The following is a 26,933-nucleotide window of genomic DNA, read 5'->3' as shown; positions in this document are numbered from 1 at the left end:
GTGTTTTTAAGGTCATGCCAAAGCATATCAGTATAATTCTGTTTCAAATCAGTCCTATGAACACCAAAAACACATATTATTCAGTGCATGTTTAGTATATAAAGCACAGTTATATATCGAGCACAGTTGGAGCGAAAGCAGAAAAATCCAAGTGAAATCTTTAGTTTTAATATGAATTGTGATCGACTGTATTGTTTATCTGCGTCCAGGTGACTCCTATGTCCGACAGAGACTTTGGCCGCTACAACTGCACGGCCAGAAACAACATTGGAGTTCGATACCAGGAGTTCATTTTGGCCCAGGCAGGTGAGTCTGCAGAACTGCCACTAATGCGCTAATGAGGCTAGCAACTCAATTTCAAGACCAGAACGTGTGGACGTCTCAGGGACCCTGCACCTTTTCAATAACCGCTCTCCCAGTAACTCCAGCCATTCAACTACTTTGTAACCCTCTACCTCTCTACTAATGGTAATAGCCTTATTTGCAATTCTCAGGAAGATAAATTCCACTACAACTCCCAACCCCTATTCAGCCTCGCCTAATCTCAAATAGTGCTGGCTGATTTACCATACCCCTCGCTATTTAACTGAAGTACTCCCTAATTTACGGTAGCGAGGGCTAATACACAATAGTGCAGTCTAATTATCTTTAGTGCAGATTGAATTGCTCTAGCTACGGAAGAAAAAAGTAGTGAGCAAAAAGCTGACCAAAAATGTCGTCTTGCAAGAAACAGTAGGTTTTAGAAGAGTTTGTGACTCTTACAATTCAGCACAACACACACTCAGGCACACGCAAAAAAACACACTGTGAACATGTTTGTGTTCTTAACGGATATTTGAGACGTACCTTATGTAGAATACACTGTCTTCAAAGCTCGATCATAAACTGATAGAAGAATCTGAGGGTGGAAGTGTGTTTGTAGTGAGTCAAACTGTTCTGAATTTTGCATTGATGTTTTAAGTGAGAATCACTAATACAACCAAAACACCTTGAGTCACATCAAAAACATATCCAAGGACAAGTGATGCAGTCAAGTGATGTGGCAACTTACCTGAAAATAAAATAAGTTGCTGTCTATTAAATTGCTAGAGTCTAGAGTCGGCTAGGTTTAATATGGCAGTGATGTCAGGAAGTTTTTAGAGTCAAGGTTTATTTGTGCAGGAAATATATTCAGAGGTCTTACGCAGAAGCATTTATTGCAGTGAGCTTAATATCAAGGAGAACAAAGATGGACACATGAGCTAAAACTGCTTATTGCCACCCAGTTCTAGAACAATCTTGGAGGCAACAGCAGGAGAACGGATTTATAGTCCAATAATCCAAATATTTAACCCACAATGAGGTAGTGGTCATGCACAGGGAGACAGGTGGAGCGGCACGCAGGCAAAACACAGTGTCTATATAAACAGACAAAAAAAATATGGAACTGGATTTTTAAAAAAAAGCACAACTCAAGCAATTAAACAAACTAGGAATCAAGGAAGGCTAAGGTGTTGCACACTAAACATGGGTGACACAAAGGAGGGAAAACTAGCAAAGAAATGAAGTACAATAGAAATTACTTACAGAAACCTGACATTGTGGCCATTTCTTAATATATCTATCCTCATCCTGCGCAGAATAGATTCTGTTCCTGTCTGTTCCAGCTAAAAGAAAAGACTAACACAGCTCCTGCACTTTTAATCTGCATGAATAGAAATGTTATGTTTTTAATGTCCTATCTTTTCACCTAAAATTAAAGTACACAGGCTCCTCTCAGGCGTTGTATAAGCTGAATTATTACATCTCTCCTAAATAACCCTTGAAAGCTTACCAAATATAGAAAAATAATCTTTTACAATGTCTGTCTTTAGTTTTATTACGGTGGCACTGTGCCATTTATCTTTGATCAAAAATACATTCAGTGTAGTTGGTTATTGCTGTGTAAATGTCAGAGTTAGGTCCATAAATATTAAGACAATTGCCTCTGTACTCTGAGGTCCTCCCATTTGTTTTCACATTAGTCAAATTAATCACGCTAGAAGACTTTTTTTTATCCTTCTGCAGTATCTGCTGTTTGGCAGTGTGCACCCTCCAACACAAGAATTCCCTCCCCCACTACATTGCAGCACAGGTCAGAGCTGGTATGAATGACATGAATGGCTGATCATTCACACACAGCATGAAAACAATGAGCTTTTGTGGAGGTGGGTTGCAAAGCTGCTTGAAAAGCTAGGAGCAAATTCAGTAACTTGGGTAGTAGGATGTGTAGAAGGATATCAGCGGTGCCATCAGCTGGTGCTTGCTTCTTATCAGCTGATGGGAGTGGAAATCTTAGTTAGTCAATCAGTCAGTCTTTCTGGCTCTTTGTTCTAGACTGAAATATCCCACCAACAATGGGATGTATTGCCTGCATAATGTATAAACACTTTAAATGCTTTATAGTTTTTTTCTTTCCTTCATTAATAATGTGGCTGGGCACATTCGTAGCGTATGCCCCCCCTCAGCCAACGTGGATGCAGCCTGTGACTTTCTCCACTCTGTGGTCAGCAGACTGCAAACACAATCTCCGAGAGCCCCTCTCATAATATCAGGGGACTTTAATCATGTCTCACTGGACTCCATGCTGCCCACCTTCACCCAGTATGTGACATGCCCAACCAGAGACAATAGAACACTGGACTTACTTTATGCCAATGCAGAAGAGGCATACAGTTCATCACCTCTCCCTCCCCTGGGCAGATCTGACCACAACCTGGTACACCTTGTCCCTGTGTATGAGCCCTTAGTGCGCAGGGAGCCACCAGCCACCCGCACAGTACAGAGATGGTTGGAGGAGAGCGAGGAGGCTCTTAAGGATTGTTTTGAGTCGACTGTGTGGGAGGTGATCTGTGACGACCACGGAGAGGACATCAACAGCCTTACTACATACATTACTGACTATATTAATTTCTGTGTGGATAACACCGTACCTACCAGGACTGTGTGGTGTTTCTCCAACAACAAATCTTGGATTACCCCAAAAATTAAAGCTGTCCTCAAGCAGAAGAGGAGGGCCTTCAAATCCAAAGACAAAGAGGAGTTGAAAAGGGTGCAGAGAGAGCTGAGGGGATTGAGGGAAGAACCAGCTTCAGCAAAAAAACGTTGGCGAAGTCTGGAGAGGCCTCAGAACCATCTCGGGCCACAAACATCAGAACTCTCTGCCTGGGAGGGATGTGAGGTGGGCAAATGAACTGAATCATTTCTTCAACAGATTTAATTCATCCATGAGGCAGTCTCCAACATCGGCTGCAGACCCCCACTGCTGCTGTTCCACCTCTGACACCTCAGACACTTCACACCAGTGTTGCCAACTCCTCAGTAAGGAAAATCGCTATTGGCTGTCCTAAAAGTCGCTAGAAGTCGCCAAATGACGTCATCGCCTAATTTGCATAATTGGTCATGCTAATGTAATTGTAACCTATGTTGTTGGGGAGAGAAATAACATCGTGGAAGAGACATAAAGTGAGTAAAAAACATCCTAAATGCAGTTAGAATTTATTTAGAACTACAAATTAAATTTCTTTTAGCAATTATTGTTTTTTAATGTCACAATTCCAACCATGCTCCTTTATCCGGACCTGGACCGGCAAAAGTGACCCGAAATTGGCACTCTGGTGGAGTTACTTTGTGTGTGAGAGTGTGTGTTTATAAGTAGTTTTAAACCTTGTAATCCACAAAACAGCATAACAGTAAAAGAACTGACTGCGTTACAGTCAGTGCGGGAGCAGCGGCTTCGCACATGCGCGATTCATTTGCCTTTTGGTGTGTACGTCTCCTGCCCTGATAGCAGCTGGGGGAGGACTATCCTCCGCCTGGGAGCGCTTTGGCAAGGGTGAGGTGCCCCAGGCAGCACCGCTGCCTGTTGAGAGTAAGAGCGATACGTGTTTTCACGTCAAAAAGTCGTCATAAATAAGTCTCCAGTAATACTAGAAAAAGTCACCAGATTTGTCGCTAGTCGCTTTTTAGAAAAAAAGTCGCTAAGGGGGTCTGAAAACTCGCTAAATATAGCGACAAAGTCGCTAAGTTGGCAACACTGCTTCACACCCCCTCTACTCACCCTGCTCACTCCTCCCCACCCCCAATAACAGCATCCAATACACACTCAACACAAGGCTCCAGCCTGTCTCTCTCAACCACCCAGGTTAGGAGGGAACTGAGGAGGATTACTGCCGAGAAGGCAGCGGGCCCAGATGGCATCAGCTCAAGGGTCGTCAGGTCCTGCGCGGACCAACTGTGTGGGGTGATGGAGCGCATCTTCAACCTGAGCCTGAGGCTGGGGAGAGTCCCACAGCTCTGGAAAACCTCCTGTGTTGTACCAGTGCCAAGGACTTCACGCCCCAAGGACCTCAACAGCTATAGGCCGGTGGCTCTGACTTCCCACCTGATGAAGACCCTGGAGCGGCTGGTCCTGGCTCAGTTTCGGCACCTGGTGAGCTCATCACTGGACCCACTTCAGTTTGCCTACCAGCTTGGCATTGGAGCGGATGATGCCGTCATTCACCTCCTACATTGTTCCCTCGCTCACCTGGAGATGGCTGGAAGCACTGTGAGAATCATGTTCTTTGATTTCTCCAGTGCCTTCAACACTATTCTTCCCTAGGTCCTGAAGGACAAGCTGGAGAACTCTGGAGTGGACCATCACCTCACTACCTGGACTTTGGACTACCTCGCCGACCGACCACAGTATGTGAAAACTCAGGGCCGTGTGTCAGACAGGGTCATCTGCAGTACGGGGGCCCCACAGGGAACGGTTCTGGCTCCGTTCCTCTTCACCATCTACACTGCAGACTTCTCCCACAACTCCACCCAGTGCTTCCTGCAGAAGTTCTCTGATGACTCTGCAATAGTCGGCCTCATCACTGATGGGGACGACAAGGAGTACACAGGACTGACCCAAGACTTTGTGGACTGGTGCCAGCTGAACTACCTCCACATCAACACCAGTAAAACCAAGGAGCTGGTGGTAGACTTCCGCAGGCACAAACATCCTCCACTGAACATCCAAGGTATGGACATTGAGGCTGTGGACTGCTACAGGTACCTTGGTGTTCATCTGAACAACAAACTGCACTGGATTCATAATTCAGAAGCCTACTACATGAAAGGGCAGAGCAGACTGTACCTGCTGCGGAGACTCAGGTCGTTTGGAGTAGAGGGCCCACTCCTGAAAACCTTCTATGACTCTGTGGTGGCCTCAGCTATCTTTTACGGTGTGGTCTGCTGTGGTGGCAACATCTCTGCCGGGGACAGGAAGAGACTGAACAGGCTGATCAGAAGGGCCAGCTCTGTTCTAGGATGCCCTCTGGACCCAGTGGAGGTGGTGAGTGGCAGGAGAATGGTGGCTATGCTTTCATCCCTGTTGGACAACATCTCCCACCCCATGCAGGAAACTCTGACAGCACTGAGCAGCTTCTTCAGTGGCAGGCTGCGGCACCCACGGTGTGAGAGAGATTTCGCAGGTCTTTCCTCCCCACTTCTGTCAGACTCCACAACAAAGACTCCAACTGATCAAACATACACATCCACACATGTGCAATAACACTAAGTGCAATACTCTTTATCTGACAAAGTTGTATTTTTACTCAGTTGTATTAAGCATTTGTATTCTATTTTTATCCTATGGTATATTTTATTCTATTTATTCTACTGTATATAGACAAAACTGTGACAAAACAAATTTCCCACGTGTGGGACTAATAAAGGTTATCTTATCTTATCTTATCTTATCTTATCTTACCGTGTTTAGACCTATGTTTGTAGTTATAATTCCTCATCAAGTATTCGCTGATTTACTCCTAAATAATAGTTGCATGATGAATGATGTTGATGCATGACAACTGAAAAATTAAAGGTTATATCTGGTGCTTTCAGCCTTACTCAGTCTTTTCCTTTCTCTACACGGTCAGTGCATAAGGCAAAGGAAACGGTTGTTTTGAATTCATTCATAAAGTTTGTGAAACAGGATTTTGTTTCTGACACCATGCAAGTGGATTAGACAAGGCTTATTTCATAGCAAAACAACACAATTGCAAAGGAAAACAACTACATGGAAATTGTCTGCTTGTTTGTGTCATGCCTTTATTTTTTGTGTTTCCAGTTGCGCCATCGAATCCATACTCAGTTCGTCTGTCAGCTGTCTCCCAGCGCCTAGCGACCGTAACATTTATGAAGCCAGACTCTCATGGAGGCGTTCCCATCAACTACTATCTGGTCCAGTACAAGGAGGTGGGCTCACAGGACTGGAGGGATGTCAAGTCACACAGTGTCCAGAGTAAGTGTAAACTTTATTTTTATCCACAGCTTTCGCTTTTTTTCCTTTTTTTCATGCCAGTTACCTTCCCTAAAAATTGCTGTAATATACACTGACTGAGTGAAATGGGAGAAACATTTATCCGCTGTTAAGTTTGACCCCATTACATATTGTTATTGTGAAGTCTGCTAAAAGCCCTCTTCAACTCTTTTCCATACCCATTTTCATTTTATGGCTCAGGCAGGTTGAATTTTATCAGATCAATGAAAAAGCATGAATCTATTTACATTCTCAGCTTATTTTATGGAAATCTCAAGATTTTTTGCCAGAATATACCAGCAAGTTGAAAACACTGTCAACAACTGATTCTTACTCATATTTTCACTATAAGCCTTCTGAGTTTTCTACAGTCTAATGATGTGTAAAATGCTTTCTTATTTTTCAGGTTTCATGTGTTTTTTGCGTTTTTCAGTTTTCTATAATTTCTTTATGGAATAAAAAATTCTGATTTGAAGGGGTTATCTGACTGCACTGAAGTCCATCATTAAGTAAACCCAATTCTTACTTAATTTACAACCTACGTAAAGACTTTCCTAAGAAATTTGTAGTCATAGTTGGTTGTTTCATGTCTTATTTGACAGACCTTTGATGATCATTTTGGCAATCACAGTTGTGTCTAGTATAGAACTGATTATGAAGGAGCATCTGCTATACAGCAGATTACTAACATGTTAGCATGCTGTTTTACCGTACTTTTCGGACCATAAGGCGCATGGGATTATCCGGTCGTTAAGTGATGACGTGACGAATCCTACTTCCGGGCCTAAAGTAGTCTGCGTTTAATATGGCTTTTGTGTTGTTAACATGTTTAATGTTTTGTATTTTCTTCTATTTAATCTCAAAAAGCTCCTAAAACAGTCAGTGATCACTGTTTTAGTTTTTATTACCGCTAATCATTTATTTAAGCTCAGTTTTTAAAACCTTAGGATGTAACTACAGCCCAGCCCATGCAGCAGTATATGAATGACTAACCTCGTATTGTGGATGGATTATCTCAGTTGTTCTCCTGGCTGAAGTTTGGTCCGTTTACAGAAACCTGCCATGCGATTACATTTGTTCCTGACCACCGAGAACACTCACGTTAACTTTTATCGAGTGGAAAAAAGTTAGCTTGTTTATATTATGCTAACATAGCTGTGTCGCTAGCGGTCACGTAGCACATCATTATATACCAGCTAGCCAAACTTCAGTAACCCTACAAACGTCACTGCTGTTTAGTTTTCTGTCTTCATTTATGTTGGAAGTGATAACAGAGCTGTACGTTTTAATTTGTTTCCAAAACCCCGCAGTCAGGACATGCTATATTGTATTTAGATAGAAGCTAGCGAGCTAAGTTCCTGCTAACTTCTAACTCCGTTAAATGTCATAAATTCCGTTTTCATGGATGCCTGGATGTTAAACTCAATTGTTACACCTGGTAGAGCAGAACGCTGATCATTTTATTAAAGATGAAAGACAGTTTTTCAACTCTCAGAAATGCCATAGTGATTGTTTGATATATGGACCTGCAGCGGAGTTTAGGCCCAGACACGGCTAGTGACGTCAGACTTAACGACCGGATAAGGCGCACTGTCGACAAACTGGTCTGTTTTCATATGTAAGGCGCACTGGATTATAAAGTGCATTAAACAAAACAGTCAGATAAGTCAAACTTTACTCAACTCATTCCTCTTGCTTCCTCCACTTCCGTACCATTGATTCATTAATGTTGAATTCTCTGGTAGCTGCTCTATAAACACTGGAACAACAGTATATGTTGTTCCAGTGTTTTTCAAATTTTTGCTATGTAACTTTGCACTGTCCATTTACTGCTGTAACAAAACAAATTTCCCACATGTGGGACTAATAAAGATTATCTTATTTTACATTAATGACTAACCTTATATTGTGGCTGGATTATCTCAGTTGTTCTCCCCTACTGAAGTTTGGTCCATTTACAGCAATTTTCCATGCGATTGCATTTGTCAAAAAAAAAAAACTTTTATCTTGTGGAAGAAAGTTAGCGTTCATTCTCCAGATTCACTGTGTTATGCTTTGGTATGCTAACATAGCTGTGTCGCTAGAGATCACTAGCACAGCATTATATACCAGCTAGTCCAACTTCAGTAACCCTACAAACGTCACTGCTGTGTAGTTTTCTGTCTTCATTCATGTTGGAAGTGATAGCAGAGCTGTACGTTTTATTTTTGCCCAGAAACCTCTCAATCAGAACATGCTATATCATCTTTAGCTAACTAGCAAGCTAACTTTCTGCTAACTTCCTGCTAACTTCTAACTCCGTTAAATTTAATAAATTCTGTTTTCATGGATGCCTGGATGTTAAACTTAATTGTTATAATAATGGATTGGATTTATATAGCGCTTTTCAAAGCACCCAAAGCGCTTTACAATGCCACTATTCATTCACTCTCACATTCACACACTGGTGGAGGCAGCTACAGTTGTAGCCACAGCTGCCCTGGGGCAGACTGACAGAAGCGAGGCTGCCATATCGCGCCATCGGCCCCTCTGGCCAACACCACCTGGTAAAGCAGCAACACTGATCATTTTATTAAATGGCCCCAGATTACTATGAGCCGCGAGGCTCCTGACTATGGTAGCTATAACGCTCAGACAATCCATCAGGCTTCGTAGCTTAGCAAAGTCCTACTAAAACATTTTTTGACAGATTTTTGAGCGCCATGTACAGCATAAAATCGGTTTGAGGTCAGTAAACATAGCCTATATACATAGCTTATAGTGCGGAAAATACGGTACTTCTAAACAAAGTAACAGGAACCAGGAAGGTAGAATTGGATTTATATACCACCTTTCTAGTCTTCACACACTTTACACTAGAGGCCGGAGTTTATTTCTATGCAAGTGCTTTATGTCTAAATCCAACACCTACATGTATGTTTTGGAATTACTGTGTCAACGTCTCTCAAGTGCCATAGATGTAGAATAAATAGAGTGGCACGATATTCTCTCTCCTCAGAGAACCTGGGTTACAATGTAACCAATCAAGCTCAGGTTGAAGCTTCAAATCCAGACTTCACAAATAATTAAAGGACTCAGGGTCTTTTATATATAGTCAGTGAGTAAATATGAGGGATCCACACAACAGTTAAGTTATTCTCACTGTTTTAAAGATGAGTACATAAATATTAAATTATCTAAATAATACATTAAAAAACAGAAATGTAAATAATTTACTGTGAAAGCATTGTCAACTTAATCTAGTCGATAAACTAATCAATAAACTCAAATAATTAAATGACCTCCTCAAACTCGGTTGAATATAAAGAAAGCTGTTTCTTTTTTTTCCCCCACATTAAATACATGAAAAACATTCACATAGATTATATACTATTGACCCTTAAGTAATTACTGTTATTTACCAGTTCCACTTTGATAAAGCACATGAACTTCAAGATAGAAATGACTCCTTCTGTTCACAGTTTCAAACTTAGTTATCAGACTGTGAAGATTATGCTTCAACACACCAGATTATCCTATCTAGCTTAAATCAATATTTCTCTCTGTCTACCTACTAACACCTCATGCAATACGGTCTCCAAGTTTCCACCGTATTGCATGAGCTGCCATGTGCTCCTTCAAAGCCTTGGCTCTGAGATGTTGTTGGGTCATGAAGAAACTCAAACACGTCATGGGGAGAGCGCCAGAATCTGTCTGAGCTGAAAGATCGCATTCCTCCTCTTCCTATGCTTTATGACTGCAAATTGATTTCTGAGCCTGTTGGTGAAAAGTACACCATGAGGTGAAGGATGGATGGATAGATGGATGGATGGAAAATGAAAGCCAGAGGACGAATGGTCGGGTGATAAGCGGGCCTGACAAACCTGAAGGGCTTATCACTAATATCCCCTCATTTCAGAGTCAATTACAGTATGGAGATGCAGTGAGGTGAATACTAAATAGGAAGTAGCACTTTAGCAGTGAACTTAAAAAAAAAATACATACATCACATATAGGCACATATAAGCAGATAGTGTAGAAGAACAAAGGAACAATGCACAAGATTGTCAATTTAATATAGATAAATTTAGCTCTGTATGCAAAAGCAGAAATATTAAAGTGAGCCAGACTAATTACAAGCCACACCAAGTGGCGTCATATAATCATAGAAGCCATTTCAGATAACCTCAGCAGAAAATCCTTACACAATAAACCCTTCCATATAATGAGACGCCTGGCCTCGTTTCATTTGAATGCTTCTGCCCAAATTGAAATGTCCGCTTACAGCCTGGAATGAACCTAGCACGGCTGCAAATTGCAGAATTTGTTTTCAGTTCCAGGACTAAAGAACTGCAAAAGCACCTATTACCATTCAAGTATTTAATTTGTGCAGACTAACAAAAACAACTTTCACTCAAGCTCATTACACTACACACTCTCTCCCAGATTTTTTGAGTTGTGACGGTTATGTAAATGGGCTCGAGTGACTGTAGAATTTAAATAGGAATCTGTAATGTGGTCTGATAATGAGATTGCCTGTTTTCTTCAATATTAGATGTAATTTAAAGTACGAACGTGACGCATTGCACAATTCTCCGAGTTACTATCGTATTAATATTCTATCTGATATTTTACTGCGGTTTCATTAGAGTCAGAGGCACATGTACTCTTCCACCACACTGTTTGCTATGACTTTGTTGAAGGTGAGTTTCTAAATCTTCTTATGTTTTTCATTATTGATCATTTAGCAGAGTCAAGCGGTTGCTCCCTTATATTTTAGAACCACAGTTAAAGCTTTTAGTCTTGGAACAAATGACCTAAGATAGATAGAAAATCTAACTTTCATTGCATGCATCTAGCTCTCTATATTTCACAGACTAAGCACTAATAATGCATTTAAGTCAATATAAAGAAAAAAACAAGTGCAATAGATTAATTTAAACAGTTGTAAGTATGGTGGTAGAAGTTTCATAATGTCGGGGTTTAATTCCTGGCTTTTCTAGTCTTCATGTCAAAGAGTCCTTGGGCAAGATGCTGAACCACACAGACACTTTAAAAGGCTTTCAAACGTGACTTTGCATGTAGTTTATAGCGTAAAAAGTTCTATGACTGCTCAGTAAGGCCAGAAAACTGCAGTATCAGTACTAGTCTAATTAATGCCCTTCTTAATGTAGATGCTTTTGGACTGCAGGAACTTTTTCATACTTCTATTAACTCTTTGAACGGTTGATTGCGCCCTCCTTTTTTCCTATGTCTGTGCTTCAGGATCTATTATCTACTGTACTTCATACAACTCAATCTTAAGGTCTCTTGTTTCAGCTAACCTTGAGAGACCTGAGTGTTACAGTGATTGGTCCAGCTGTAAATGTACAGTAAATTGTCAGAAGTATGAATTCATCAATGGCCACCACCATTAAAAAAGTGCAAACAGCTATTATGTTGACCCTTCTAGAACAAAACAGAGAGAAATGAACCAGCAGTGAAGTCCAAACTGTATTGCGCCTACATGATATGTTGGAAATACAGTGTGATTGTGGCTCATCAGGGGAAAATATAAAAATCCTTGCACGAAATTCCCTTCTGCTTGCTACACGGTATCCGCTACAGCGAAGCAATCTGGAGCGAAAATGAAGAGGTTGAAATAGGATTATGAGAAAATACGGGACAACAGCAAGAGCCCATGTTTCACTACCAACCACTGGCTGGCAATTACATTAGTTCAGAGTTCCTATTAATAGTGTCAGTGAAAACAACAACAATAACAAAAGATGAATGCCAGGTAGTTCTTGGTAGTGGGGAGGGAGTTATCATCAGTTACCTTCTCTACAGGAAGTCTCTAGAAGTGTTTCGGATTCATGTGCTCAAGAGTGTGTAATACCTTCCTTTAAAAGTCCACAATTTTTAAAAGTGTGCACCATTATTCCCATCACACCAACTATCTCTATTATAAAAGCCTGCTTTGCCAACCTGTAATTGTAGGCGTAACTGTCTAAACTAGTTAGTTTTAACAGGTCAATAAAGCATTGAACATATTTCAGTCAGACAAGTGAGATTTTGAATAATTTATTAGCAGCAGAATATAGCTATTAAAATTTGGGATCTACACTTCCTGCAAATAAATTGGGGAAGTCATATAGGCACAGGAGCCTACAGGTGGATACTAGTTGGAGGGGTCTAAACAGCAGGCAGCAGGCTGCCATTTCCCCTTTTTTCCTTGTCTTCCAATGACACTGGAAACCCTCTGATAAATAACCAGCTCCCTTTCTTAATGACTTGCTTTGCTATCTGCATGATGGATGGTCACCACTTGCTTCCAGGTGACACGATGTCTGTTCCTGTGTCTCTGCAGCCACAGTTGTGCTGACAGGACTGGAGCCCAACACAACATACGAGGTTCGAGTGGCAGCTGTCAACGGAAAGGGCCAGGGCGACTTCAGCCACACAGAAACCTTCCAGACCTTACCCATCCGTAAGTCCGCTTACTTATTCAAATCTGAATCAGTGACGTATGCATATGTGGTCAAAAGTTTACATCCACTGGTCATGGGCATGAGTGGTCAAATTTCCAGCAAGAATTACACCAGAGACTTGTTGATGGCTACAAAAAGCATCTTGTTGAAGTACAACTTGCTAGAAAATTCCCCCAAAAAACAAACGTGTAAAGCACACCCAGTTAGTAAGTTATTAAAGATGTATGCTGTACAATCACTCTACCCTGGAAAAAGAACACTTCAAAGAGGTCATTAAAAGTCCAAATATACCATGACATTCATGCTCATGAGGAGTATATGTACATTTCTGACCACAACGTATGGAATGAAATAATATATTATTAATATATAATAGTTTGATAGCAGTTATACTGGGTTAATTGTTAGCTACTGGCATATATCAGCTGTTAGGATTAGAAAATGCAGATGAAATAAAACATCTGTGGAAACTATAGATCATAATAAAGCCACGTGACTGGAATGCAAACATTCTTCAGGAATCTATTCAAGGCACCAGCACCTTAGTGAAATGAAGCCTATTTGCAATCCTCTGCAGCCTTGCCATGTTTCTATCAGAGACGGCTTCCTGCTCCTGTTTCTCTGATATGAATTCAGATTATTTGGGCTTGGAAATAGATCCTGTCAAATTTGTGTCTTGATGTAAAACTGCTGCATTAAAAATTATGCACTGCAGGGGTTTACGGTAAGCATTTTATTTATTCTAGCAATCTGGCACGGCGGGATTGCAGTAAATCCAGGCAAGGCCACAGGAAAAGTGTTTCCATCCTTAATAATATACAGCAGTGCAGCTTCCGAGAATGAATGTTAGAAAGAAGACCCAATTAGCAAAATACAGTGAATAATAAAAACCTGGAGTCAACATTAATTATAGCCAGGCAATGGGAGTTACCTTGTAATATGAATTTAATTCAGCTTTAAACCTTCTTTCTCCTTGTACTGCATCCTTATCTCATATGTCACGTTGCCACCTGCCCCCCTCCTTGGGAATGCACATTCCAACACACACACACTCACACATGCACGCACGCACGCACGCACGCACGCACGCACGCACACACACACACACACACACACACACACAAAGACATTGTTTTACATCTCAGCCTCTGCCTCATGTCTTCCTCAGGAGAGCCGAGTCCGCCAGCAGTCCATGGGCAGAGGGACATGGGCAGGGCCTACAGGCTGGGGCTGGTCAAGCAGGACGACGGAGGCATGCCCATTGTGGAGTATATAGTCAAGTACAAGACTGTGAGTGATTTATTACAGTTAAACACAGCTGCTGCCTTCAAGTTTCTCATGACAGCCCCACTATATCGAGCCTATATAAGTGGCAAGTCCAGTTTGATACATTAATACATTCATTAACGTATCCCTGCTCCGGTCACTCCCATCCACATTTAATGCGCAAGGTAAATAAACGCAGGCACATTTAACACAGGTAGAAGGTTCACATTTTGTACTTCCTTGTTTTGCAAAAAAAAAGAAAGAAAAATCTTTCTTAACCTTTTTTTTGAGAAAGGATGACTGAAATGCTGCTGCAATTTTAAACCTTCATTTACTGGCCTCCAATTGTATTTCTGTATCATTAATCAGCTGGAAGCACAAAGTTTAAATTGTAGTAGGCTGCTTTTAAGGGTGTTTTTCATGTCATGTCAATGCATTTGAAAGTTTTAGTGAGTCATTTCACTGCCTTTTTGTCCTCGTTGTGAAATGGTCACATTAAATCAACGGCACTACTCATTTGTCACTCGTTCATTTTTCCATCCTTAGGTCAGCAGTTTACCTCCCAATTGCTACCTTTCCAGGTAGCAAATTACACATGCTTGTTGCTTTTTGGAGAGAAACCTGAAAGGACACAGTGAAAACTGAAATACAAAGAAAGTACCATTTTATGTCCGCTTAGTGAATTACAGTAGTGCAAAAAGTCTTGAGCCACCTCATTTTGCTAGGAAAATGGGGGAAAAGGGTGAAAGGATGTACTGAAATGTGCAAATACATATGGAAATACAGTATATAAGGCAAAAACAGCGTTTGTACAATTCTAATGAGCTTGGAAGTGAATATTTGGTGTGACCACCTTTACTCTTCAGCACAGTCTGAACTCTCTTAGGCAGCTTTCTTGTCATTTCTTCAGGAAAGTAGTCTTCAGGAATAGTTCTCCAGGCTTCTTGAAGGACATTCAAAGCTCTTCTTTGGATGTTTCTGCCTTTTGTTCTGTTCTCTGTCAACATGATCCCACACTGCTTCAATAATCTTGAGGTCTGGCTCTGGGGAGGTCAATCCATGACTGATAGGATTCCACTGTTTGTTTTTCTATGAATGTTATGAATGTTCTAAGATTGAAAAGAAAAGCGACTGGACTTCTTTAAGTTTTTTCAAAACTGGATTATAGATGGCAGACAGTTGGTGCTGTAGACCACCCCTCTGTTCAAAGATGGTCGTTCACAGTGAACATAGACAGCTTCTTTTACTCCTCTTTGAAACCATCTGTCTTCTCTGTCCAAAATGTGAACATTGGTATCCTCGAAAGAATGACCTTTGTCCTTTAGATGCCTATGTACAGCTGAGTCTTGTCCTGTCGAGGTGGCCCTTCTATGTTGTGCCATGCATTTATGAAGTGGCTGTTTGGTTTCTCCGATGTAAATGTAAAATCATTCCTGGCTGTCGATTTTCGACATGATTTTCAGATACTGTTCATCTTTTTTTTTAACAACACCATGTTGAGATATGACAAGTTTTCAGCTAATAGCTCGTTGGGATCACTTTGTTGTTGCAAAATACTATTTCATGCCTGTCTCACACTGTGTAGTCTTTGGCATTTTCATAGATTCATCTAAAGAAATGGGAACAAATAATGTGTTTTTGTGGCAGGCTGCTAGTAACAAACTGACAACTTAGTTATTTTCTTTTTACTACGTTGTCTGTTATGTGTAGACACTAGTTCATCCTTTGAGTTGGGGGCCTTTTTTATGCTTCAGAGTCCAGTAACTTTAATCTGATTTGGCATAGAGAACCTGTAGTGATTGGTAACACTTTTTTCTGCTGCTACACTTTTTAAGCAGGTTTCACTTGTTCAATCAATGTATTTTTGTTGTCATTGAGGCTTTTTTTCCCGATTACTAGTCTTTTTTAACAATAAACCCATCACAGTTGGCAGATTTTAGAAACTATTTTCAAAATCAAGAAAAATGAGAGCAACAAATTCAGCAGAAGTCAGTGTTTTCTAATAGTTCCAAGTATGTCTTTTTTTTGACAGTCATTAGACGGCACACGATACTGGGAATGCCTTTTCCTTCCACTGGAGTGTGTGTGACTCTCTAGTTTGACATGTTGTGACTGAGTTTACTAGATGATGCTTCTTGAGTATCTTTTTTTCAGCCCTTGTTTCACTCACTTGTTCTAAATAGGGGTACACACGTGAGCAAGTAGTTGATATTGTGTGTGTGTGTGTGTGTGTGTGTGTGTGTGTGTTAAAATGCAAAAAGCAGCTTAAACTCACAAGATAAGAGGAGCGACTGAGTTGAGGCCAGGAAGCAGAATAGATGGCACTCGCACAAAAACTCTCCACAGGACTAAGTGAATTTTGGCTGGTCCAAATCTCCTATCTCCCCAGTGCTAATGTGTCCAAACAGGCATTTCTCTGTCTCATTGAGAAAGCGGCAGAGATTTAAAATAATAAAACCATGCTGCTGAAAAGAGGGTCAGGAAGTCTCAACGAGGCTTTTGGAGGCCGAAAAGGATGCCAGTGAAGATGCTTCACACCCCACTAATCTAATGCCCCTGTCTGGCGTCAGGAACACACAAACTGCTTCACTGTGGATGGAACAGAGAGCCTGAAAGCAGACAGCATTTCAGTAGGGATCGCTTTAGGCAGAAGATGAAGGGGTGGCTGTAGCTCAGGTGGCAGAGCAGGTCAGCCACTAATCAGAAGGTCGGTGGTTCGATCCCAGGCTGCATCCTGTCTGCATGCCAAATATCCTTGGGCAAGATACTAACCCCATGTTTGCCTACTGGTGGTGGTCAGAGGGCCCGGTGGCGCCAGTGTCCGGCAGCCTCGCCTCTGTCAGTGTGCCCCAGGGCAGCTGTGGCTACAATGTAGCTTGCTATCTCCAGTGTGTGAATGTGTGTGTGAATGACTGAATGTAGTGTAAAGCGCTTTGGGGTCCTATGGACTAGAAAAGCGCTATACAAATGCAGGCCATTTACCAAGATTCTTATTTTTATCTGCGGGCATTTATAATTGGAGGTATTGACTCTATTCTGCTACCTCACTGACATCAGACATGACATTGCTGACCCTCATGAAGATTCACCCTGAAAATGTGTGTTTTTGAGTCAACATAAAACAGATCTTTGCTGATATTTTAAGTATCATCATTTCTTGATTGGAGCCAGACTTTGTTTGTTGTTGTGTTTTGATAATCCAAACTTGAAATTTTAGGAATGTTGTTGTCAAAATGTACAGAGTAGGTCAGGGGAGAGGTACTAGAGTGCGTATCTATACCGATCTGTAGAACACGGTGGAAGCTCTGTCATGTTCAGGATCTGCTCTCTCAGTTTATGAGGTGGCCATAGAACAGGTTATCTCCTAGTTTGAAAGTTAGTGGTTTGCGCTTTTCTTGCTCCAGCCTCCAGTCTGCATGCCTTGCAGAAAATACTGAACCCTCTCCAATGCGTTCATGGCGAGTGAATGTGTGCGAAAGTTAGATAGAAAGCACTTAGGTATTACAAAAAGTAACTGTGTGAATGAGTGTTAATTTGTGAATGAGGCATGTTGTATAAAAGCTTTTGAGTGTTTAAGTAGAGTACAAAAGCACTATATAAGAGCTAGTCCATTTATCATTTCTGCCAGTGGTTTGGGAATCTTATCGAAATAGATGGAGTTGCGAATGCAGAAAAGTACAGGGATAGAGGTGGGTTGCAAAGCAGCTTGTAGATTTAGTTGCAAAGTAGCTTAAATGGCAAGCCCTGCAGTAGAAGGGACCCGATCCATTGGTTGATGTGAGTTGGCATGGAGATCAGCTGATCTGCTGGGATTGCTACACTCAGTTTTTGCACAGACTCGTTAGTCAGGATTTTACAATTCAGATGAAATGTTACATATTTTTAAGTCCTGCACCTTGACTTTTGTAAAATCCCATTTTTAATGGTTCTCAAACTCAGGGAGGAAAAAAGTGCCAAGGAGGTGAGACTAATAAGCACACAGTACAGTTAGCATGCTTTCAGCGCCACGCTCTCAGACTGACTCTTCAGTTTCCAGTGCTTTGTTTGCAGTTGGTTTCTTTATGAAGGCTCGGGAAGGAGTAGAGACAAAAGGCTGAGGCCACAAAGAGAACTTGTGTGATACCGATGAGAGGCTCAGGATTACTGTTTCTTTATACCTATTCAAACACATCTGTGGGGGCGTTTCACAACCGAGCCTGATTGTAGTAACTCTCAAAACTCCCAGATTAAAAACACAAAGGGTAAATTGCTGTTTATCAAATACAACAACACTTTCTCTGATCGCCTTTGATTCAAAGTGAAACATAGAGCTTTGATTAAAACCAGGTAATAAGGGTGTCTTTTGATACTCTTTATCTTTCTATCCCTCTCTTACCCCCTACCTCCGCCAGGATAAAGAGGAACAGTGGATGACCAAGCTCGTTCCAGGTGCGAAGGACCATGCCTTGCTGCACCCGCTCCAGTGGAACACGAGATATGAAGTGGAAATCACAGCGCGCAACGTGAAAGGCCTGTCGGAGCCCACCTTCTATCAGTTCTTCATGCCACAGAAACCTGACATTACAGGTAAAAGCATGATAGAGGAAAACTTCGGCTTGTAATTTGCCCTTTTTTTAACGTTTCCACTTTCTCATAGATGCCTTCTTGAGTTGCTCTTAAATGCCTTTTGAAAGTCCCCAAAGAACACTTTTGAACTTGTTGTGTTAAGTGGTGGGTTATTCGTGCCACTAGAAGGAGCGCTGACGATAACAAAAGCAAGAGAGCAAGATGTTCCAGTCAAGATAAAGCGAGCCTGAAAACGCAGCAGGCCTTGTTGCCGCTTTGCTTTCTGGACAAATGATGCTGCTGTCATCTCAGAAATAGTGCCCCGGCCTCTCCGGCAACAGATTTCTCTCTGTATGATTGTCGAATGGGGTTTAAATCCCACAGAGAAGCACTTTACTCCGAAGTTTTTTAGAGGTGCGTTGAAAAGCTGAGAAATTTTCCTCTGTGAAAAGCCAAAACGTCCTTAGTTTGACAGCCTATTGTCTACATTTGGCCAGTTTTTTGAAGGCATAAGAAAAAGTGAGCAAACAAAACAACTAACTGGAGAGTTTGGAGAACAGATATTAAGTGTTAGAGCAATACTCCACAAAGTGAAAGAAGCTGTAAAGGATGAACTATTCAAACTAGTAATCTCTAACAGGATCATGCTCCCAAAATATATTGTACTCGGATAGCGATTTCCATTATCAGGATCACGTTTTCAAACGATTAAGGGAAGAGTGTTTTGTTTTGTTTTTTTACAGGAAGCTTGAGCAGCAGCCTTGACTTCAGTGCATTAGTGCAGTCCCCTTTAAAACTGCTTCAGGGCTTGTGCACACCAGTGCTTAGTCGAGACCACAGGTTTTCAAGCTGAGAGACAAGAAGCACACAGTTGCATGAGGTGAAAGGGACAGGTGGATGTCGGTGTCCCAAAAACAGAAAGACTATAAATGTGGCCCATTTAGCGACACAGTCAGCAGTTCCAGACTGTAGTCACTGCATGGATTCACAGTGATCGCTGGGACAGCATTGGACAGTATCTTTTCTATACAAATGCTGTTGAAATAATAATGAAGTAGTTTGCTTATAGTATTCCTTTCGAGTCTTTATAGATGAAAATAAGAAAAAGATTTCTTTCACTTTGTTTTCACGATGCTTCGCCTTGGAGTAACCCATCTGCTTCTGTCTGCCGACTTGAGGCTAGTGCTACATACGCTGAAGTCCTGATGGGGAAAAGAGAGTTGTTTTCTGCCTGTGAAACTTGAGCCATGCTGCTAAAAACATGGTAATATGATGTGGAAAAGTGGATGAAACTTGGATGTGGAAAGCACCTGTGGTTAAATTCGTTTCAACTTAGGTTTGTTTAGAAAGCACCAATTAGGAGCAGAGTTGCCTCAAGGGGCTTTATATTCTAGGGTAAAGACACTAGAATATTAGAAAGGCAGCACAAAAGACACATAGACAATATAGGAAAAAGCCAGAGTTTCATAATTACTAATGATTAAAAGCAGTAATGGTGTATAAACAAATGGAGAGTGAGAGGAAGTGAGTGAAGAAGTGTTCAGTGCAGCATGGGAAGCTCAAAGCAGCCTAGGCTTAATGCAGCATAACTAAGGAGAGGTTCAGGATCATATGATCCAACGCTAACTATAAGCTTTATTAAAAAAGGAAAGTTTTAAGCCTAATCTTAAAAGTAGAGAAGATGTCTGTCTCCCAAATCCATAATGGGAGCTGGTTCCACAGGAGAGAGGCCTGAAAGTTGAAGCCTCCCATTATACTTTTAGAAACTCTAGAAGCCAAGATGAAAAACATATGATCTGTCTTTCTAGTCTCTGTCAGTAGTCTCACTTCAACATTTGGATCAACTGAAAGCTGTTCTGGGAGCTTTCAGAGCCACCTGATAATAATGAATTACAATAGTCAAATCTAACTTTTTTTTTAGGATCTAATCTCAGAAAATGAACAACAATAATTCTGCTTAGAAATCATTGGAAAGAAGTCCAGAACATGTCAGTCTCATGTGTTTGGACATTCTATTCAAATGTCCCTGGATAAAATGCAAGCAGGAACTAAGGGAAAATTTAACATATTTTATGTTGTTCCAATTACTGGCCAAAAAAAGAACCTAAAATGTAAGGGATGTAAATATTTCCCAACATTATAAATTGAGCGTTGGTTATAAAGCAAATGGCCAAAACAAAATTTCTTGTAATGATGGCATATCAAAAAATAGCATTTGGAGAATAGTCAGCAATCTAACTGTAGATTTTAGCCACTCATCATGCAAAAATGCCAAGTATTTTCTGCTTTAAGATTTGTTACCGTAAAGAATGTGCCTTATATTATTGTATTTGCCCTTTTGGCATTTGGCCAAACATGTCAAGATGCTAATATTGTTGCTTTTTGTTTTTATCAGAATTATATTTTTTGACTGTTCTTATTTATGCTTTCACCTCAAGGTTCTTGTAAATGTATCACCATTCTCCTGTTCAGGTACTCTGACTGTCGGCATCCTTGCTAGGGCTTCATTCTCGTCTGCTCTAATAAACAGCACAAGTATTACAATCACACCATGGTTCACTTCAAAGAAACCCAGCAGAGCACGAGTGAAAATACCCTCAGGCTGTACTTTTCTTCTCTAAAATATCATTCTTTTCTTCTTGTTTTTTCTCGCTGTTTATCTTATGGTCCTCCTGTGGTGCTGCTTTGCAATTCTGCTGAAATTCATTGAGAATGGAGCGCAGATGGAACGTCTCTAGTCGAGCTCGCTTCTCATTTGAAAGAGCGACACGCACACGGTTACATAAGCCAATGTACAGACACAGATAACTTCTTCAGCTCTTGGTCTTGGGTATTCTTATGTTGAGACTGCGCTGTTCTGCTGCATAACAGTGTATGTGCTTGTTTCTCTCCTGATAGTTTGACTTGAGCCTTCTTGTTTTTTTGTTCGGGGAGGGCAAATAGAAGCTAGAAAATTCTAAAGACAAAGATGGTTACAGCTACTGCAGCATCTTCTGTGTAGTATTCATTTAGATTTGGCTTTTTTCTTTTTGTTTGTTCTAGGTTTATCTTTAGAAATAAATAATTATCTTTTGATTGGAAAATTGTTATGATTTACTGCTAGTGTTGACTAGCAAGTTGAGCTAGCTTCTATGACTGTGACTGTTTCTTAATTGTGATACTATTATTATATGATACACACTATGCAAGTACACTATGTAGAGTACTTGTATAACATGTGAATTTAGTGAGAGTAGTGCTGTCTTAAACTGAACACAGCAAAATGCTCACTCGAAGTAACAGCTGCAATTTTGACCAACTATTTTGCTAGCTGTAGTATGTTTTTAACATATGCAACTTAACCCTTTAAGACCTACCATAGAACCAAGTCCGCCAGAGCTTATATTATATTTTTACATGTTGTGGAGCCATTTTTGGGAGCATTTCAAGTTGATATACATCAATACAACCATTATAGCCCAAATTTTAATAATATGTCTGCATTAAGTGCATAGTAATTACATACATTGCAAAAAAGTGCAATAAACTACAAAAAAATTGAAAATTGTTTTTGTTTTTTTAACATATATTTCTAGTTAGAGAAATTTAAGAGGCGTATCCCTCAAAACTGTAAATACAAAAAAGTTGCACAAAATAGTTTCCCACCACATGAAATTTATTTTAAGTGTCTTCACAGTTTTATTTTTGAAATACACCAATTTTTATATACTGCAGGAAAAACTAAAATAAATATTATAATGCAAATTTGCAAAAAAACAGCATATGCATCAAAATTAACTATTTCCAGTAGTGCAATATGAGTTCTAAGCATCCCAGAAATGACACAAAGTCATAAAGTCAAACATAACTTTTAAAAACACCATAAGGCCCTGATGGTAAAAAACTACATTTCCGCAAAATGACGTCACTTCCGGTTTTGGGCAGGACATGGAGGACATGCAATAGTTCGAGCTGATGGACGTAGGAAGTGTTACAAACAGCTGATCGGATCGGCAAAGCGTGTTTCTGGAATATTATGTTTTTGTTGATGCAAGTGCTTTTTATGCAGTTTTTGCAAAGCCATATGTGGAAGCATAGGCGGAGGAAGACATTTGATACACCCGGGGCTTAGCCCTAAAGGGTAGTATGCATGGACACCTTAAACTAGTTTTTTAATTAAGCAGCAAGGCAGAACAAAGTCGGGGCTGTATCAAGACACAGGGACTAAACCCCAATTCAACCAAACCAAGAACTGATCCAGAATTAAAACAGGACTACAACAGTTCAAAATCAGGACTACTTAGGACTTAACCAAAACTGAACCAGAATCAGAACTAGATGATAGTAGCACTATTCTACCAAAGTCCACTATTTAGATTGAGAAAAGTTTATATAATAATTTAGCCTTGTTGTGCAAACAAGCCTGCATAACTTAATAAATATAGAATTTGAAAAATAACAAACCTAAAAAGAAACATTTGGTACAAGATACATGAGTACCTATGATACGGTGATGCTTTTGGTAAACAACCATTTGACTAACATGTGTGTCTCACCTGCTCTTGTTCCCTCTCTGTTCTGTCCTCATTCTCCTCTCTCTCCCTCTTTGTGCTGACAATCAAGCCAAACACCAAGATCATCAAATATACAGTTGAAACCAGATATTTACAAACTCTTCAGGTAAAAACACAAACACTTTTTTAATTGTAACATCAAATCAGACTAAATGTTTATTTTTTTTAGATTGATAAATATAAAAAACATATTTGTTAAATTTAAGAGTAAAGAGAGAAACTATCAATTGTAAATGGCACCAAATTGTATTCAAAATTGAGCCACACTTATGGAGCTCCACAATTCTTTTCCTGGTGTTTTGGTTGACATCCCTTGATTTTCCCATGTCAAAGAAACAGGCTCTGTGTTTTGCCTTATATGGATCCACAGATGTTACGTCCCCTGGCTAGTCTAGGGGGTTGAAGGGACGAACACAAAGGTGGATAGTGAAGGAAGAGCCAAGATGGTGACTTTAAAAGGTTTATTTAATGCTGGTGATGAGATTTGGGTTCAGACTGAGGTATAACTTCAGGGAGAGCCAAAGGCCAACATAACAAACAAAACATCCCAGATGTAAAAATAAAAGAAACTTACCTAACTCCAAAGAAAACAAAATACACAACCTATAACCATAACCTACCTAACAACACATAAACAGGAGAAAACGGGATGTCAAAACAAAAGGCAGCTCTCCCCTACAAGCAGTCTGAACATGAAAACAACAATGCACATACAAATCACAAAGGCATGCAAGCCTGTACAGGTATGGCAACCAAAATGGCCAAAGGGCACAGAAGCACAGCTCCACAGGCCTTAAGTAGTGCTCTGCTGATTAACAATTAGCCGGACTCTGAGCAGCATCCAATGAGGACAGAGGAGATGGAGCCTAGACAAAACAAAGACTTAGGCTGTATCCCAATTCAGGGTCTGCAGCCTTAAAGGCCGCATTTTAAGGCCGATTACGTCACAGCGACGCGACGAAGGCTGTCCCAATTCGAAGGCTGCTCGAAATGCGGCCCTCAAATGCGTCCTTCATTTCCCTGAATTTTAAGGATGTGGCGGTGTAGACTTCGTGGCCCAACATATCCCACAATGCATAGCGCGGCGGTGGGTGTGGATAATTTTGCCGAAAAAAAAGAAGAGTAAACTTTAAGTAAGTACTGAATATTATGTCACTTATTTATGTGCAAATGTTTAATAACGAAGAACATTAAAACATTACTGTTGGCCACATGTCGGCAAAGTTATGTGACATTAGTGACGTTTGTACTAACTTGGTTTTAAAGCCTTTACTTTAAAATATACGCCGTTCAATAGCTGACCTTCATCTTACAGAGAATGATCAAAGCTCTTGTAGAAACAAACAAACAAATGAACAAAAGATTTTCTCCTTCATTTCTGTCAAACAAAGCTATATGAAATGTTTCCAGCTGTTAGTATCATGGTTGCTAGGCAACCTGGGCAGCACAACGGAGGCTAGACCGTCCCATTTCACAAGCCTTGCACTTCCGGCCTTAGCGGTCTTTGAGTACGCGTCCCTTGAGGATCGTTAAGGCTGCGTACTTTAAGGCTGCAGACCCTGAATTGGGATACAGCCTTAGTAGGGAGAAGAGACATCCTCCTGGGGGATGTAACAACAGGTGTGCACCAATTTACTCACAAGGGCTGTATCCCAGAGCCATTGCAGGGGTGGTGCGGCATGAAAAGGGAAAAACAACAACAACAAAAAAAACAACGCTTTGACACTTCTAGCACGGGGCGCCTACAGAAACGCAAAGCAGGAGATGAAGCATAGCTGAATATGTTTCCAAACCAACTTCATTCTAAGCCAAAGACTAGAAAATATGGTGAAGCATATTTTCCCTTTGGTTTCACCTGCACAAGTGCTGAGGTAGGTCTCTGCTGCATGATTGGTTTTCCCTTTTACCCTAGCTCACAAACACTTGTTGTAATGATTAATTACTCCTGACATTTTGGAGATGTTAGCTCTTTATACAGTAAAGTTACAGTGGGATACAAATAACATCAGGCTGATCCTGCCACGATTTGTTCCCCCTGTCCAAATCACGGACAAATAGTATCCTACAGTTGTTTATGTTTTTAAACCCATTTTGCACAGAGAGGCATTTTTTGAAAAATGTATTGATAACAATGTTGAACATTATTACACAGGAAAAAAAACAACTACATGTAAAATAATTACACCGTGACGCCTCTGCCTTTCTAAATAGACGGACAGTAACTGTGTGTATGTAAGCGTGTAAAACCTGAAGATAGAGACAAAATACTGTTAATCTGACTATCTGCCATTCTGCAATTCATCTCATGTAAACAATAACGTGGCGCACAGCTGACGTGAAAAAAGGCACATACCTTTGACGTTGCGTGACGAACTCTGTATTCCTCGTCCACACTCAAACGTAAAAAATGAGTTTTTAAAAATCTCAGTTTTCGGTGATTCGAAACGCCATTTACGTGTGGACGAAACAGCTGCATTTTCAAAAATACCCGTGTAGGTGTGGACGTAGCGTAAAAGAGTTAGTAGTTTATTTTCTTACTACCTGCAGATTACTTGTATTTGCTTAATTGTTTACTAAATGTTTGAGGTGTGAAATAAACCGCAATGGAGCAAAATATGGGTGTGTGTGGTTGGAGGACGTGTTGGTGTGTGCCATTTCGCCATTTGTTGATTCACTTGAAGAGCAAGTAACGTAATATGGGTCAAGTGATCAGTTTGATATCAATCTTTCGTGATGCACCGTCATATTTACATTATTTGTACAGTACGAATGATTTGCTTTGGTACCTGCTCGAACTTCAATTCTCCTCTGTCTGCCTGGCTGCGCTTCTCCAACAGCGCACTCGCAGGCAGCAGCTCCCCCCGCCCCCTCGCTCAGTCGCTGAGCTCGGATCATACCAATATTAGGGGGGATTTACGCACAGTCGTAAATTCCCACAGTGTGCACTATGTGCTTCGAATATTGTGTGTAGTTTTTGTTTTATACAGTTGTCAGCCAGGCATCTAACTATGAAAAAATTACACTCCAAAAGACCCCGGGCTTCTGAAAAAACAACCCGGGCTTAAGCCCAGTAAGCCACCCCCCCTGCTCCGCCACTGTGTGGAAGGAAGCTGTGACTTAGGACAAGCTGATGGCATAAGATGTAAGTACAACTCCTCTGGTTTCATATGCAAAAAAAATTATTGCGCTAGCTTACGTGGTTGCAGTGCTACCGGGATTCAAAAATAGTTACGCAAAACAGAGCGTGCCCGCTCCGACCTTGTCAAAGGTTAACAAACCTTTGACAAACCTTTGACAACACATAAATTAAATTTTCCTGAAAGGGAATAAGAACATTGAACACACATAATCACAAAACAATGCCACAAGTCTGTTAGCCTAATGTTATTGTTTAAAAACATTGCTACTTTTAGCTAGCTAAAACTCTAGCTTTTAGCTAACTACAGTGTTTTGTTTTACTAAATCCTCCACAGTTTGTTAAACATGCACTTATGCAAATGAACACGTGCACAGTAAAGCAAAAATATCTTTGAAGTGTATAACATGCAACATGGATACACTTTGAAGCTGGAATATATGTGAAGCGATACAGAAACATAAAAATGTTTTTTCTTTCATTGATCCCATGCAGGCATACAGACCCCAATTTCACATGTGATTTAAAAGAAAAAAAAAATCAAAGGACGGCTGCTTCAGTGTTGTTTTGCTTTCTTCTCGGAGCCTTTTACCGCATCCATTTGTGCTGTTTTGGATGTTTGCCTCTGTCATTATTGCACTGGCTAAATAGCCTGTAAGAGTGTGGGCTTCTTT

The 26,933-nt window shown here is 40.6% G+C and overlaps 1 protein-coding gene and 1 long non-coding RNA gene across 4 annotated transcripts in view; one reads left to right on the top strand and one right to left on the bottom strand.

Annotated features, from left to right (window-relative positions):
* Positions 1 to 26,933, top strand: part of LOC120734226 (neural cell adhesion molecule 2-like) — a 442,177-nt gene that overhangs the window by 383,180 nt on the left and 32,064 nt on the right. For all 3 annotated transcript variants that reach the window (XM_040033012.1, XM_040032933.1, XM_040033095.1), the window contains exons 11-15: positions 210 to 306; positions 6,119 to 6,292; positions 12,639 to 12,758; positions 13,928 to 14,049; positions 18,417 to 18,591. In XM_040033012.1, coding sequence (XP_039888946.1) covers positions 210 to 306; positions 6,119 to 6,292; positions 12,639 to 12,758; positions 13,928 to 14,049; positions 18,417 to 18,591 — 688 coding nt within the window. The remainder of the gene's footprint in view (positions 1 to 209; positions 307 to 6,118; positions 6,293 to 12,638; positions 12,759 to 13,927; positions 14,050 to 18,416; positions 18,592 to 26,933) is intronic.
* On the bottom strand, positions 7,706 to 10,083 carry LOC120734591. Its single transcript, XR_005696046.1, has 3 exons — positions 9,978 to 10,083; positions 8,854 to 9,140; positions 7,706 to 7,745 (listed from the first exon to the last, which is right to left on the bottom strand). It is a non-coding gene; the product is annotated as an uncharacterized LOC120734591 (long non-coding RNA).

The sequence above is a fragment of the Simochromis diagramma genome, unplaced genomic scaffold (assembly GCF_900408965.1).
Source record: "Simochromis diagramma unplaced genomic scaffold, fSimDia1.1 OVJJ01000411.1, whole genome shotgun sequence".
Lineage (NCBI taxonomy): Eukaryota > Metazoa > Chordata > Actinopteri > Cichliformes > Cichlidae > Simochromis > Simochromis diagramma.
The sequence above is the reverse complement of the archived record's forward strand: the minus strand, read 5'-3'. Positions and strand labels throughout refer to the sequence as shown.